The 16,453-nt window shown below is 48.9% G+C and overlaps 1 protein-coding gene across 9 annotated transcripts in view; it reads left to right on the top strand.

The window, feature by feature from the left end:
- Positions 1 to 16,453, top strand: part of LOC123767324 (nucleolar protein dao-5) — a 309,470-nt gene that overhangs the window by 260,434 nt on the left and 32,583 nt on the right. For 8 of the 9 annotated variants that reach the window (XM_069312947.1, XM_045756912.2, XM_045756913.2 and 5 more), the window contains one exon: positions 15,544 to 15,686. In XM_069312947.1, the coding sequence (XP_069169048.1) occupies positions 15,544 to 15,686 (143 nt within the window). Of the gene's footprint in view, positions 1 to 13,046; positions 13,200 to 15,543; positions 15,687 to 16,453 lie in introns of those variants that run through there. The other variant, XM_069312951.1, reaches the window with a different exon arrangement.

Here is a 16,453-nt window from a genome sequence, read left to right as displayed (position 1 = left end):
TCCGGGACTCCCACTACCCAATGGGACCTTAATAAGGTAATCTAGATCACTACCACTCAAGACCTCTACAGTCTTCTGCTCCTCCCAAGCCTCATCTTGAGCCTGGTATGGCCCTGATGCCTGCCACTCGCGGTCATACACCTCGGCGTCCTCGAAATACTGAGCAATGTTCCACACGAACAATGATGGCTTTTCCATGATATTTTAAACTGTCATTTTGTCCAGGAATATGCTTGGAGCATAACTGGAGAGGGTTGTGGGAGTTGTTCTAGTCTCCAAGCTCGGTCTGGGTCCAGTCTTGGTAATTTTGTCCAACAGGCTGTTGGTCAAAGCTACCCGCAGGCCCATTACAACCTGGTTGGTCTGGGACTTCTTCCAGGAAAATGTCTTATTTTTTTCTTGGCCACTTTACTTTTGTACCGGCAATATTTCTTTGTTCGCTGGGATGATTATTAAACAATCTTGGAGCTCTTATGGTAACTGTTCTGTCCCTATGGAACTTCTACACTTCACTGTGTTTATTTTGCATTTCCTTCCTTTCCTTTCCAGCACAGCTAGGTTAGTGCACGTAGACGAGAACTACAATTGACCTCGAGGTGGTGGTTACTTCTGGGGGGTCTGACCTGACATACGACGCCATCTTTGAAAGGCCTGACCGCTGGATGGACAGTGCTTTAGGATTCGTAGTCCTGAGGTTCCGGGTTCGATCCCCGGTGGAGGCGAAGACAAATGAGCAAAATGTTTCTTTCACCCTGATGCCCTTGTTACCTAGCAGTAAATGGGTACCTGGGAGTTAAACAGCTGCTAGGGGATGTTTTCTGGGAGTGTAACAAAAAGGAGGCCTATGGAGGACCGGGCCGCAGGGACGCTAAGCCCCGAAATAATCTCAAGATAACTTGACCTCCCCTCCCACTCGCTGGGAGGGTAGCGGAGGCCTATTGGCCTAAACGGGCCAATATCTTGACCCATTTTTAAGGCAAGTTTAACAATATGATGGTAAAAGTGGAGGTGGTCGGGTAGGGGGGATACGGCAACGAAGGGATAGTAGGTCCTTGTGAATGGGGGGGTTGGGGGGGGGGCGGAGGTTATTAACTCTTGAGGTGGGGGGGGGGGTAGGGGGTTAACCGCGGGGTGACGGCGGAGGTTAAGTGCGGGGACGTCAACCTCATAGTTCAACTGAGCGCTCTGATACACTCGGCTGATTAGCCGGGAATGCGAACAATTGGTGGCAAAAGTGCAGGCCTGTACCTCTCCTTCCACACACACAGGCTCAGGAACCTGTACACCTGTTGATTGACGGTTGAGAGGCGGGACCAAAGAGCCAGAGCTCAACCCCCGCAAGCACAACTAGGCGAGTACAACTAGGTGAGTACACTTTATGGAAGAAATCTTTTGGAAGTCTCGGTACAAGTAAAGACATTTACATTCACATCAAAATTATCTCTTGCAAGTGTTTTATAAAACAAAATTTTTATTAGATTGATGTGGAGCATTAGTCTGAATCACACATGTCGAGTTCTCTGCGTCAAAGCTCCCCACCATCTCCCAACGTCACGGTGAGAATATCTTTATTATTAACATCTTTATTGACAAAATTAATTACAATTTTGCCTAATCTGAGGATTTTGATAGTCTTATTAAAGTGAGGATAATGCTGGTATTCACTGTCACGCAGGACAGAGGGTCATAAAAGACAATAGGTCTAAACTGTAGGCTGAAGCACACACACATCATGGTTACAATCAATGTTTTAATGTATAGAAAGTTGTTTTCACATATCCATTGTGCACTGCCACACAAGGGCAGGGATGGGTGGGTTTTGTGAGAATGCCTCCTGGCACAGGTGAGCCGGGGACCGCCACCGCTGACTTAGCACTTGATAAATGAAGATGGAAAAAGTTCAGTGTGGGTGGCGGCAGAGTTTTTACTACCCTCGAGGTTACGTACAATATACGAGGCATCACAAGTATTTCAGTGCACTGTTCCCGGCAGTACGTGGAGGTTGTAAACTGTGTAAGGATTTACATGGCTTTAACAACTTGTACAACCTGTAACTGCCTACCTAGGCAGGAGCCGGTCGGCCGAGTGGACAGCACACTGGACTTGTGAGCCTGTGGTCCCGGGTTCAATCCCAGGCGCCGGCGAGAAACAATGGGCAGTTTTTTTTCACCCTATGCCCCTGTTACCTAGCAGTAAAATAGGTATCTGGGTGTTAGTCAGCTGTCACGGGCTGCTTCCTGGTGGTGGAGGCCTGGTCGAGGACCGGGCCGCGGGGACACTAAAAGCCCCGAAATCATCTCAAAATAACCTCAAGAATCTCAAGATAACCTCCCCGAGCCCGGCCCGCCTTGCGAGGTGGTCACACGGTACAAACCGCGAATCTCTCTGGGTCCAACAGTACTTTTGTACGTTTGGCCAAATTGTTATAAGTATTATCTATTCTGGAGGCTGGATTTAATCCAGGTATTGTGGTGATCACACCCACCCCGACTCTCCAGCGCCGCGCTCCACTGCCTGTCATCCTGACATAGAGGGGAAACTGAATGTGGTAATGGATGTGTAGGGGCGGTGCTTGCAATGGCGTCACCTGACCCGAGCAGGTGTGAGGCAGCTGGAGAATTTCCTGCGAGTCTCCGTGCTGGGGCAGTCACTGGAGGACGGGCACCACTCCCAGGGTAACACACACACACACACACACTGGTCACCATCGGCCAGTATTTGGAACACGAGAAAAGCGAAAATGTATGGACAATGTGCAGTAGTTTTGAGCTTCTCATAATGAGCCCCGCACACAATAAATAACCAGAGTTTCTTTGTCTGGTTTTCAGACAGTTTGACTTTGAGTCTGGCTTTCGTCTGGAAAGGTTCTACACACGTCGGACATGTTACGTTGCACATCACGTCCTGGTATACGAAGACTCACATGGCCATGTCCGCCATTGTTGACCTTGTTACCCTTGGCTCGAGGTTATCTTGAGATGATTTCGGGGCTTATTTTTTTTTTGTCCCCCCGCGGCCCGGTCCTCGACCAGCCCTCCACCCCCAGAAAGCAGCCCGTGACAGCTGACTAACACCCAGGTACCTATTTTACTGCTAGGTAACAGGGGCATAGGGTGAAAGAAACTCTGCCCATTGTTTCTCGCCGGCGACTGGGATCGAACCCAGGACCACAGGATCACAAGCACAGCGTGCTGTCCGCTCGGCCGACCGGCTCCCATTACAATATTCTCAAAGGACGGTCTTCCAGCATAATGCAATGAAATCACACGAATTACATTATTTATGCACTTGAAAACTAAACTTGAGGACCATATTTTGTGGAATTTTGCTAGTTTATGGACCTCGGGACATCTAGGCATTTTACTTAGCAACTGTTGAAACAATGGCGACTAATCAAAGGTAAATTTTAATTCGTGTGTTCTTCAATCTTGTTCACGTGCTCTATTACTGTTATAGATTCAACTAGTTCCAAGTAGCACGGGCTATGGCGAGTCCGTAGTGGACTTACCTGGCACAGGAGTGGGGCAAGTAGGACGGGCCATGGTGAGCCCGTAGTGGACTTACCTGGCACAGGAGCGGGGCTGTGTTAATGTTATGGGTCCAGAGCTTTGATCAACCACTCCTAGAGTGGTCTGCGAGTTACCACCACACTTCTGCGTTGAAGGAACCATGTTATAAACCTCTCCCAAGATGCACTATATTTCTCGACCAAAAATCATTCACTCCAAAAAAAAATCTACCACTTATGGGTTACTCATGCCCGTGCCACCTCTTGGGTGGCTTAATCTTCATCAATCAATCAGTTACACTATGGGGCTGAGTGGGGCGGGGACGAACAGTCAAATTTAACGAGAGCATCCACGAGGCCTCGTCATAAACCTGGCCGGGGAAACTGATCCCCGGAATAGCAAGAGAAATTTGTGCTTTCGAATGTTTTTTGCGTTGGCAGGGTGAATACGGCAGGTGTACACTCAACCAGCCGCCATCGGTGGCAACAATCAACCAAAGACTGACGAGCAGTGTAGTAAAGTTGGCAGCCAAACTGTCACCTTGAAGGGGATAAGATTAGTGAGAGGTGCAAAGTAAATCCACAAAGAGCATTGTAAACATTAGAGGTCCACGACTTGCCTTTTGTTGGGAGGCGAGAGTAAACAATGAGAGCTCTAAAGGAGGACTTGTCTAGTTTCCTCTTGAACTCAACAGTTCCTCTGGCGTTACGGGCTCCACGGGCCTGGAGGCTGTGAAGGGTCACCAGAGAAGGGCGCGACAGTACACCACCAACTGGAGACACTTAGTGTTTGTTACCTGTTGACTGTATATAGACAGGTAGTGGAGGGTAGCTTGGGCCCTGACCGGAGTAACATCACAACTTTCAGAAGCTTTCATATTATACTTGGAAATTATATTTTCCCACCCCGCATCTGTCTTGACCTTCGACGATAAATTGTCCAATAGAGGGTGTGGGGGGGGGGAAGAGTGTCCCCTTCCTACTGTTTCAGACGAAGGACCAGTTTAACCTATACTTGTTCTATCACAATCTACTTTGAGAATGGTCCAGGACGGACCGAAACGCCGTCGTCCCTTCAATTTCTAGTGTGTGGTCCGGTCAACATACTTCAGCCACGTTGTGACTCATCGCCTGTGTACTTGTTCTAATTTTCAACTTCAAAAAGCACAGCAGAGTTGTTAGTTTCAGAATTCTTTGTTGCTTTAGTTATTTAATATGAATGAGTGTTGTGAGCCGATACTTATGAAGCAGGAAATGTTGCACACGTGTCACTGGGAGTCGAGCGGTGAGGCGCCATGCGAGCCGCCTCACTTCGCCTCCACGCCCAATTAAGCCGTAATTTTTTTGTGCGCGTGAAAGCGAAACTTGTAATTCGAGTTTTACGTGGCATCGCTTGAACTCTCGAGTAATATCTCAAATGTGCAGCAGCCATCACAGCATCTCTTGATTGACGGCGTGATGTCCTGAGTAGAGCGGCTGGTATGTTCTGTTGTGGACCGAGAGCTACACCATAATGCAAACAGACTAATCTGTATCTTAGATTCTAAAATCGCCAGGAACGGTTTGATACCTCGTATTAGACAATGTTAGGGTCAGTAACAGTAGCAATTACAGTAATAACTGTTAATACTGCTCCTGCTGTTACTGTTAAGTGGCACCAGAAACTACCTAGATTTAGGACATTGACACTTGTTGACGCGCGAGTGAGGACATGTTTGGGTCAGCGACACAACGGGCAGGTTGTTGCTGCCCCACACCCCCACCACCTCCACCACTGTCCATGACTAATGGAATAAAGTTGGCTTCTCGTGGCATGTTTGGTGGTAACCTTTCTCATGTGGGGCGCCTGGCCGTATGGGGGCACGCTGGCACGGCTTACCGTCCTCTCCTAACATGGCAGCTTAACCAGCAGGTTGAGGCTCTCGGCTTGGGAGCATAATTCAGGGGTCGAAGTCGCTGGTGCAGTCTTCGCGCCGGCTGATGGTCGGCGATGGGCCCCAACTGAGGCAGGGGTCCGAACTGGTCGTAGCAGGTGGGAGTGGACGGTCGTGACACGTCATGTTCAAATCATAGTGCGAGTGACAATCTATTGCATTTTCTACTGTGGGAAGCTTGGCTGAACGTGATGCATGTGAAAAGTAAGAAAGCAACAAAGAATTAAGCAGCTGGAGTGATCTCGACCCGCGAAGCTGAGGGGGGGGGGGTGTGAGGGGTCTGGCATGAGTCACTCAGGGTGGGGAGGGGGGGGCTTGTGGGGGGTTGGAGGCTCGGCGACTAGTATAGGTCTCAAGACGGTGTTGGGGAAGGGGGCACTCAACGTCTCATCTCGATATAACCTCTATGTAACCCTAAGTTTAATCCTGTGTGTGTGATAACTTAATTGTCAAGTTTCAGTGTGAGCTTTATACTTTCACAAAGTTTCTTCTCAATGTCGAGCGCTTCATAGTATAAACTTTTGTTCAATATTTTAAGTTTAAAAACACAATTTATGGTTCACATTCAGATGCAGAATGTAACTCATACAGAAAATTATTCAGGCATCTTAGGGTGTCGTCCTGTCAGCTTGTATAGGACAAGTGTGATGGTCACTCTGCCTTGGTCAGTGTGGCAGAGCTGCTATTCCAACTGGTTTTCTTAATGTTAACTTTGATGCGGTAGATCTTGTTAATACACCCTGAACCTCTTTGTTCCTGCTACATCAGCCTGGCCTCGGGCCGGGCTTGGAGAGGAGAACTACTCCCAGAACCCCATCAAGCAAGTATCAGATCCCCCTCAATGATATTTATAGCGACTATTTGCTCAAACGTACGAAAATGAACTGTTGGGCCTAAAAACGGTTAGTTTTCTGCTATTGAATTAACCCAAATGGTTCACTAAAATGAGAGTAACTGGGTGGTGGTTGGAGAGTGATGCTTAGATTGTGTTCTGTGTGTGTTGGGTGTGTGTTAGGCCGTGAAGTTTGGTGAGGGAGGAGGTGGGGGGGGACCTTAACTGTTGTACGTTAGGCTGACCTGGAGTTACGGCGTGTGAGACAGGTGTTGGGGGGGGGGGGGGCGGTGTGTGCCGCTGCTGGGCTGACAGCAGCAGACAGGTATGTATATCTCCCATGTCTCGCATTCTTGTCTCACCATCCTCACCCCCCTCCCTCCCTTCCCCACGTCTCACCATCCTCACCCCCTCCCTCCCTTCCCCATGTCTCACCATCCTCACCCCCTCCCTTCCCCACGTCTCTCACCATCCTAGCCCCCTCCCCCCCACGTCTCGCCATCCTCACCCCCTCCATTCCCCATGTGTCACCATCCTCCCCCTCCCCAAGTTTCTCACCATCTTCATCCCTCCCCCCCCACCACACAGCTTTCCCTGGCTGCTACCCCCCTCTACACACTGTTGTTCTCCGGTGACCCGAGGCGGCCTGATGCAGGTGTTCACGAGGTCATCACTACGTCTTGTTCCCCGTGTACAGGAATGTCAATAATGACGACGGCGTTATCCCTGCTGCAGGAGCAGGTGGCAGGGGCGGTGTTGTCACGGGGTACAGCCAGAGGCAGAGTTGTGTGATTCAACACTTGGGAATGTACACACACACACATACACACACACATACACACACACACACACACACACACACACACACACACACACACACACACACACACACACACACACACACACACACACACACACACACACACACACACACACCCCTTCCGTGGCTGTCATATGGAGGTCAGCGTGTCGGGAGTGGGTTAAATAATTAAGCTTTTCGTGGCGATTCCTATTTGTATAAGATTTTTTGATTGCTGCCGCCGAAGGCGGCTTGTTTATTGTGCACCCCATACTCATCCTGTGAGCGGTAGCGCAAAAGCATTACAGAGGGCACAAAAGGTCTTTAGCGTGGAGAATTATCAATTGGTAGGAAATGTGAGGGGGTGAAGGTGCGGCACTAGGGTGACTAGCTTCTGTCCTCTACCTTTCCTCTACTGGCTAAGTTGGGGGTGGGTGGGGGTGTGTCAGTCTTAGCCTCGGAGAGGAGAGCTCTTTACAAGACGCGGGGTTCCCCAGGAGGCGCCGTAAGGTGCCAACCAAGCCATCACTACACACGACAAAGAATAAATCCTTCCCTCTGCCGCTCACGAGGCCCGCGGGGGGTGGTTTTACCCTGTGATGTGTATTTACAAACAATAGGACGGTTGAAACGTAGTGGTGGCGCCCGTCCCCAGCCCAACTCTGGCGCGCCACCTTCACGTCCGCGCCGTCACCACCACCACCACAAACAGGAACAGTTACACCACGAAAATATAAAATAACGTAAAATACGTCACTGAGAGCTAAGAAAAGGTTCAATCGTGTGATACATTCCCATCAACTGCGTGGTACGCATGTGTTATCAGGAATAGGCATTACCCACGATATTGTAGATTAGTTAGTGTGAAGGATGACGGGTGGGTTCCCCACTACTTGCTACCCTGGTGCTTCACGGTAGGTTAAAGCTGCTGCTACCTCAGGTAGCAGTTGGTTTAGGGGGCCCTCTAGCTATTCTGGTTGTGGTGTTTGGGCTATACATTAAAACATTGATTGTAACCATGATATATATGTGCTTCAGCCTACAGTTTAGACCTATTGTTTTATGTATGACCCTTTGTCCTGCATGACAGTGAATACCAGCATTATCCTCACTTTAATAAGACTATCAAAATCCTCAGATTAGGCAAAATTGTAATTTTGTCAATAAAGATGTTAATAATAACTGATGCCACCTGTGACCCCTTGAGGCAGCTGGTACAGACTCTTGACCTCCGTCTCTGAGTCTGTGTACATACGTCACTACACGTGAAGCACTCTCAAGTTTCTCTTACTTGCACAATTCCATTTTTCCACTATTTTAACAAATTTCTTTTTTCTTGTCTTAGCTTGTTTAGGTTTTCAGGTATTGGCCTTGTTCGTGTACCACTAGTTCCTAATATTGTCTGTTTGCGATATCAATTTCCCTGATAATTTTGTGCATGATTATTGTCTCGTCTCTACCTGGAAATTCCTGGAAAACGTGGGGGACCAACCGGGTTGAAGTGGGTGTATTGGATATGACGAGTTAATAATCCTGGTGCCTGGCCCCACCTGGGCTTGTAGTAGTATTACAACCAGACCTTGCTCCCAGGTCTGGTTGTAATACTTTAGTTGTGAATGCATAATGAAGGTCCACACACACCAGTGAGCAGAGGGGGCAGGGAGACCCCCCCCCCCCACCTGAAGCTTACTCATTACCGACATCAAAAGGTGGCTTGTTGACTAGCCTTATGAATCCTCTTGAAGCCGGACCTCTGTTACAAGTTGTGTTCAAAGTGATTTTGTTGCAGCCTGACAGTTGATGATCAAACTAAACATTGTGAAATTAGAAATTGCATTTTTTAAAATATTAGAATGTCGATTTTCCGTCGTAAATTAATTATTTAAAAGACAATATCTTAATGTTGGTAAATGGTAAAAAAAAAAGTTAGCATCAAGCCATATAGGACCCATTTTACGAACTGAAGTTTTTATATTTGTTTGAATATTAACCTACACGGGTGGTATATAAGATCCTGAACGACTCCTTAAGATGTTAAAAGCAGGGCTTGTGTTAGGCAGTAGAGCGTACACCGCTTGATGTGGACGTAGGGAGACGGGTCCTCCGTGATGCCAGTAATCTGCTTTCTCTGCAAGATCCTTGTAAGGTTGCGTTTGGCACCTTGTCAGTCACCAGCGATGGTTTCATCACTGTACGCGTGCTGGACTCTGTCACTATTTGTTCAACGTCGACGACTTGATCCAAACCATCTTGTAGTTTCTTGCCATATATCTCAAAATTACTTGTATAATTTTTGCGTCATGCGGGTATTGAGGGGGACGAGTTCCTCCTCCCCTCGCCCCCCTCCCCCAGTGTGAGGGCACGTTATACAAGTGATGGGCACGTGGGCACGTGTTGAGGCGGGGGGGGGGGGGAAGAGAGCAGGATAGTGGGAAAGTTTCACCTAATAGTTTACTTGCTTAAGATAGTGATGGTGAGGGTGTAGGGTTGTGAAGAAAGGAGGTAGTGACTGGGGAGGAGGAGGAGGAGAGGGGGGACACAGCATCAGTGGCTAAGCCAGTAGTGAGTCACAACCCTCTTCCCCCCCCCCCCCCCATGCCCTACCACCTCATGCCCACCACCCGCTGCCCACACCTGCTCTAGTGCCCCCTTCAGTCCTGTAAGCATGACATCCTGCAAGAGTTCAACACACACACACTTGCGTGCACCGCCACTAAGCGGCCTCCTGCAGGCGCCTGTGTGGCCGTCGGGGTTGTAGGGGTGACAAACCCGAAGGCGGTAATTGGCAATCAGGAGAGAGCTCCCTCTCCTGCCCGACAGCATGCCTTCCACCTCGTGTGGGGCTGAGAGGCAGGTAGGTGTGTCAGGTCCTGCTTCCCTGGTCGGGGGTGGTGTCTGGTCTCTGACACCAGTGTGTGTGTGCTAGTGAGTTTAAGTGTAATGGTAGCTTGAATGCTTAGGTTAACTAATTCTCCGTGTAGTGTATTGGGCATCTTGCTTGGAAGGAAGGAATTATCAAGGGAAAGCGCCAAGCCATTACGACTATATAGCACTGGGAAGGGGTCAGGAAAGCATCTTGCTTGGATTAAAAGATTTCATCACGAAATAAATAAGATTATCATCACTGTGTCAGTGATGTCAATACCAGTGCCAGTGTCAATACCAGACAAGGTCAGCCTTGTCATCTTGCTACAGCAATTGGAACAAAAGTTTCCACCCGTGTCCCCTAGTTTAAGTACTCAAATGAGAACAAAAAGGCGGAGGCGGAAACAAATGGGCAAAAGTTCTTCGCCCTGATGCTCCTGTTCATCTAGAAGTAAATAGATACCTGGAAGTTAGACAGCTGCTAGGAGCTGCTTCCTGGGGGTGTGTAACAAAAAGGAGGCCCGGTCGAGGACCGGGCCGCGGAGACGCTGCCGAAGTTATCTCAAGATAACCTATCAACTAGTAGGGGGGGGGGGAGGGGGTGGCATCAGAAGCAGAGCTCATAATACAAGCTCGAGTATTAATGCTCACACCGCAGGCGCAGTTCCACCATACGGGACAGTATTGTACGTTGGTTGGTTTTGTATTGTACGTACGTATTGTACGTATTGTACAGTATTGTACGTACGTTGGCGGATTGGATATGTATATGAGTGGGATTGGGTGGTTATAGATAGGAGCTGCCTCGTATGGGTCAATAGGCCTTCTGCAGTTGCCTTTGTTCTTATGTTGTGATGTCCGCACATGGATGGTATGACGTCAAGGCGGTCGACGCAGCCATTGTCATTAATCACGCCAGCGTTCTGGCTCCGTCTTGGGCATCATCCTATCATATTAGAAAATCTTAAATTGTTGTACCTGCTTGATGGGGTTCTGGGAGTTGTTCTACTCCCCAAGCCCGGCCCGAGGCCAGGCTCGACTTGTGAGAGTTTGGTCCACCAGGCTGTTGCTTGGAGCGGCCCGCAGGCCCACATACCCACCACAGCCAGGTTGGTCCGGCACTCCTTGGAGGAATAAATCTAAGTTTCCTCTTGAAGATGTCCACGGTTATTCCGGCAATATTTCTTATGCTCGCTTATGCTTATGTAGTCTGTCAGTCTAGTATAACATGCATTGTTATCTAGCATGATCAGCTCGCCTCTCCCGCAAATACTATACGTGCACCCATAAGCTCCAGCACTAGGAAAATTCTATAGTGAATTCTGCGCCGCGAGGCTCGCGTTATCTTTACGGCATTTCCGACGGTGATGTAATCGTCGATCAGTAATATAGCGAAGTTTACAATAAATGCTGTAAAGCGTGCTTAAGTAATCAGATTGTTCTTTACAGTGAGAAAAGAGGAAGGAAGGGAATTGATGGTCTTAATGGAGTGCCATTGTGTCTAGTCTCGCGAGGCATTCGCTTGCCTTATTTATTCAACAATGTTCTCAGTTTGTCTTTAACAGTTTATTTTTGTTTCCAGATAATGAATAATATTGACAATTTTAAAAGTTCTCCTGCTAGTGTTTTTTTAACGGACTTGTCTGAAGTTTTGTTAGTTTTGAAACCTAGCCTAACCTACTAGTTTTGAAAACCTTCTAGTTTTGTCTAGAATATAACCTGTCAAACTGTCAACATATAACCAGTGAAGGTCATATTCAGAGAACACTGTATGAACATCAGAGGTCCATGGGTGTTAAATATCCTTGTCAGTTAAAAGATTTATTGCCGGAATAAAAGTGAGCTTGAAGAACAAAAATTAGATACCTTCCTGAAAAGTGCTGGACCAACTAGGTTGTAGTAGATAGGTTTGCGGGCCGTTCCCAGCAAGTCTGTTGAACCAAGCTCTCTCTCAAGTCAAACTTCTCCCTAGACGGAGCTTGAGGAGAACTCTCAGAATCCTCTCCAGGTAAAATCCAGGTAACAACAATAAACTCGCCCCTCGGGGCAAAATTTACAAAAAAATTAATCGGGTCTACAATTTGTTGGGCGAACAGGGATGAACACCACAAGTCGCCCACGTTTGGTGCTGTTGAGCCTATAAGAAATAATAGTAAATATAGCTAGTGATTTATTATGGTATTAACGTGATCGGGAGCCGCCTTGCGCCACGCAGACGTTATTCAACGCAATAATTTTGATCGAATGTTTTGCGAGTATTTTGCTTGACTTTGGGGGTGGGATGTCCTGTGGATAGTCCGGAGGAATATTATAAGGTTGTGCACCTGGTAGCAGGGGACAACGAGGCTTGTCTGGCTTGTAAGAAGGCGGAAGGCAGGAGAGGCGTGTGACAGTGTGAGGCCTCGCTAGATCCTGCCGCCCTTCCTACACCAGGCGCGCTCTCTTGCACCCGCTCCCCATTATCCTACACCACCGAGAATGTTAGACACACACACACACACACACACTTGTGTACAAGAGTAGTGTGGCGGGTATATACACTGGTGTGTAGAGCACAAACTGGGAATATACACTGGGGGGTTGAAGAGAGCGGGGGTATACCACTGATGGTAGAGTGTGGGGTGGGAGGTGGCGCCGCCCCAACCTCCCACCAGCGCCTGAGGCCGGATGTCTACACCAGATGACCCGCTCAAGGCAACCCCCCCCCCCCCCCTTCCCCCACGCCCGCATGCTGCCGCCCCCTCGTCACTGCCGCCCCCCCGTCACTGCCGCCCCCCCGTCACTGCCGCCTCCCCGTCACTGCCGCCCCCCCGTCACTGCCGCCCCCCCGTCACTGCCGCCCCCCTTCCACGGCATGTACAGATGATTTCTCCGCGGGCCGGGCGGTGGCAGCCTACTGTAGGCGGGTCGACTATATATTACCTTAACGTTAACACATTCGAAGATATTTTTTTGGTGGGGATGAGAGGGGGTTAGAAGGCGTATGGTTGTGGAGAGAAAGCACGGGTTGAGGGGGGGCGGGTGTTGCTGTAAGCGGCTGGAGGGGGGTTGGGGTTATGGTGGGGTGGTGATGGGGGAGTCGGCAAGCAGTGGGGGTGTTGTCTGTGCATTCGTGCCTCGCTCCCTGCAAGTGAAGGCGTCGGCGCTCCTGCTGCTTCAGCTTCCCAAGCTCGACTGTGTGTGTATGTGTGTTGGAAGGCTCTCAGAGGACGAGGTCACGCCTTGGCAGCTGTTCCGGCCGTGTTGTGTGCAGCCCTTGAGGTGATACTAGCGGCTACATCAGATAGTTGTGGAGGTGGTATGCGCGTAGCCAGGGTAGCGGAAGGTCTGGACTAGGATGGTGTGTGAAGTGTTATACCGGCATCTTACCGTTGCGTGTGTGTAGTACATACTGGTGGTGGTGCAGGAGCACGTACACGGTACCGGTGCTCAACTCCGGTAATGTGACAGTTCGGTAGTGCTACAGAGTTAAGCTACGAAGATCGTGTCTGAGGAAGTAGTTGGTGAAACTGGTTGTGGTGGTTGCAGTTGGTTGGTTGGTTGGTTGGTGTGCGAGAGACGCCGGTCTGGTGCTATTGCGCCACACCCCCATCCTGATACCCGGTCACCCTCCCTCCCCCAGCATGGTCACCGCTATATATACTCTTAAGTCTTGTCAACACACACATGTAGGATATACGCTGATCATGGCTGACCTCCAGTGTAGCGGCGAGCTGCTCTGTAACCCACAACAGCCATATTTATCCAAGATAAACTCAGGAAATGGATCACGGAATCTGTTTCCATGGCGCCTATGTTTCTAGGAGCAGGTTGCTTCAGTTTGATGTCTCCCAGCCATGTGAGTGAGTGCTTGGGGTGGAGGACGTAAGGTTAGTGAGACACACTACCACCAGTGAAGTAGTGTAGTGAGAGTGGACTGGGTGTGGATATAAAGGTGTGTGTGTGTACACCTGTTTGTGTTTGCGGGGGTTGAGCTTTGGCTCTTTGGTCCCGCCTCTCAACTGTCAATCAACTGGTGTATAGATTCCTGAGCCTATTGGGCTCTATCATATCTACACTTGAAACTGTGTATGGAGTCAGCCTCCACCACATCACTTCCTAATGCATTCCATTTGTCATCCACTCTACTAAAAAAAGTTCTTTCTAATATCTGTGGCTCATTTGGGCACTCAGTTTCCACCTGTCCCCCCTAGTGCGTGTGCTCCTTGTGTTAAATAGACTGTCTTTATCAACCCTGTCGATTCCCTTGAGAATCTTGAATGTGGTTGTGTGTGTGTGTGTGGGGGGGGGGGTGTAGGGGTGGCCTGGGTGGGCGTGGACGTCTGAACCACCAGTCTTCAGTAAACACAACTCATGCTCACACGCCTTGGCAGAAAAACTAAAAATATACCGACTGACGGAGGGGGGGGGGGGGGAACAAGTTATTACATCGCCAGTTTCGGGTGTAACCAAACGACTTTAATCGTAGGATGTTTGAAATTATGGTAGCTGGTATTTACCACTATCAGTGGGAGAACCGAGGCCTGTGCAAAGTAGCATGTCATAATCCCTTCTACTGAAATGCACTTTTTTTCCTAAAATTATGGTGATGCTTATACATGGCAGAGATGGCGAGCCTTGTTGCATGGGTGGGTGAGGGGGGGGGGTCCCTGTTACATGGGTGGGTATACTCGCCTAGTAGTGCTTGCGGGGGTTGAGCTTTGGCTCTTTGGTCCCGCCTCAACTGTCAGTCAACTGGTGTACAGATTCCTGAGCCTACTGGACTCTTATCATATCTACATTTGAAACTGTGTATGGAGTCAGCCTCCACCACATCACTGCCTAATGCATTCCATCCGTTAACTACTCTGACACTAAAAAAAAATCTAATTGTGTGTGGCTAAAAGTATCTCTTGGAGTTGATCACCGCCTGGTGTAGACCTGACCAAATATTAACTCTGACAGTTTTCACACATCCGCGTCATTGTAATTCAGTATGGAGAAATCTAGGAATTTAAGAAAGCTTGTAACCACATTTATAAATATAAGTAATGTTTAGTGGTAGATGTTGTGTAAGGTGGTAATCCTGTCTTGCTGTTCATCTTGAACATGTCTTAGTTACGCGCTAATTTATGTACAGTTCATAGTTATTTATATCTTTGTATATAAAAACCATTATTTATGGTCCCCACTTTCAAAGATTTGTATCTGAAAAGACCTTAATGTTAACTACTGTAATTCTAACACTATCCATGTATCTATTTCCCAAGTGTAAATTATTTAGCATAGAGGTCCAGTTCCTGTGAGTAGCCGCCCCGAGACCATCCACAGTGCAGGCGAGGAGTCACAATAACGTGGCTAAATTATGTTGACCAGACCCCACACTAGAAGGTGAAGGGACGACGTTTCGGTCCGTCCTGGACCATTCTCAATCGACTTGAGAATGGTCCAGGACGGACCGAAACGTCGTCGTCCCTTCACCTTCTAGTGTGTGGTCTGGTCAACACCATCCACAGTATAAGCAGTGTGGCTCTATAAACTAATTTAACAATGGCGAGGCTTGTGGATCGTCTAGCATTAACTGTTGGAGGTACAAAAGATGTTTATTGTTGTGTTGTGTTTGCAGGAGACACGGATGGTGTAGGGAGGTGTCTGGTGGAGGCGGCTCGCAACAAAGGTTCCGAGGACAACATCACAGCCGTTGTGGTCTTCTTGCGTCCCGTGGTCACGCTCATGGAGGAGGAGGCTCAGCGCGTCTCTCAGGGACAGGTGAGCATCTATTCGGGCTAGGCCCACCTACGGATATGTTCCATACACTGGAGCTTCCTGGTCTATCCCCGCCCCGTCCCCCATACACCAGTGCCTCGCGGTCTATCCCCGCCCCGTCCCCCATACACCAGTGCCTCGCGGTCTATCCCTCCCCCCCCACAAACCAGTGCCTCCCGGTTTCCCCCCCCCCCCCCCCACAAACCAGTGCATCCCGGTCTTGCCTCATATTTACACAATTTACAGAAACTATAAGCTGCTGGCGCATGTATTTATATTCAGAGTTCATAACAAAGTTTTCTGTTATTTCTGATCGGTATCACGTGAAGGAGATTTCCTTTAAATGCTACAATTTATTAGAAGCAAAACTAATTAGGCCAGAGCTCCGAGCCTGAGGGGGGAGGTGCTTACTGACCTGGTGTGTTAACACCATCTGTGCTTACTGACCTGGCGTGTTAACACCATCTGTGCTTACTGACCTGGCGTGTTAACACCATCTGTGCTTACTGACCTGGCGTGTTAACACCATCTGTGCTTACTGACCTGGCGTGTTAACACCATCTGTGCTTACTGACCTGGCGTGTTAACACCATCTGTGCTTACTGACCTGGTGTGTTAACACCATCTGTGCTTACTGACCTGGCGTGTTAACACCATCTGTGCTTACTGACCTGGCGTGTTAACACCATCTGTGCTTACTGACCTGGCGTGTTAACACCATCTGTGCTTACTGACCTGGCGTGTTAACACCATCTGTGCTTACTGACCTG

The sequence above is a fragment of the Procambarus clarkii genome, chromosome 74 (assembly GCF_040958095.1).
Source record: "Procambarus clarkii isolate CNS0578487 chromosome 74, FALCON_Pclarkii_2.0, whole genome shotgun sequence".
Lineage (NCBI taxonomy): Eukaryota > Metazoa > Arthropoda > Malacostraca > Decapoda > Cambaridae > Procambarus > Procambarus clarkii.
This window is presented reverse-complemented; position numbering and strand designations above follow the sequence as displayed.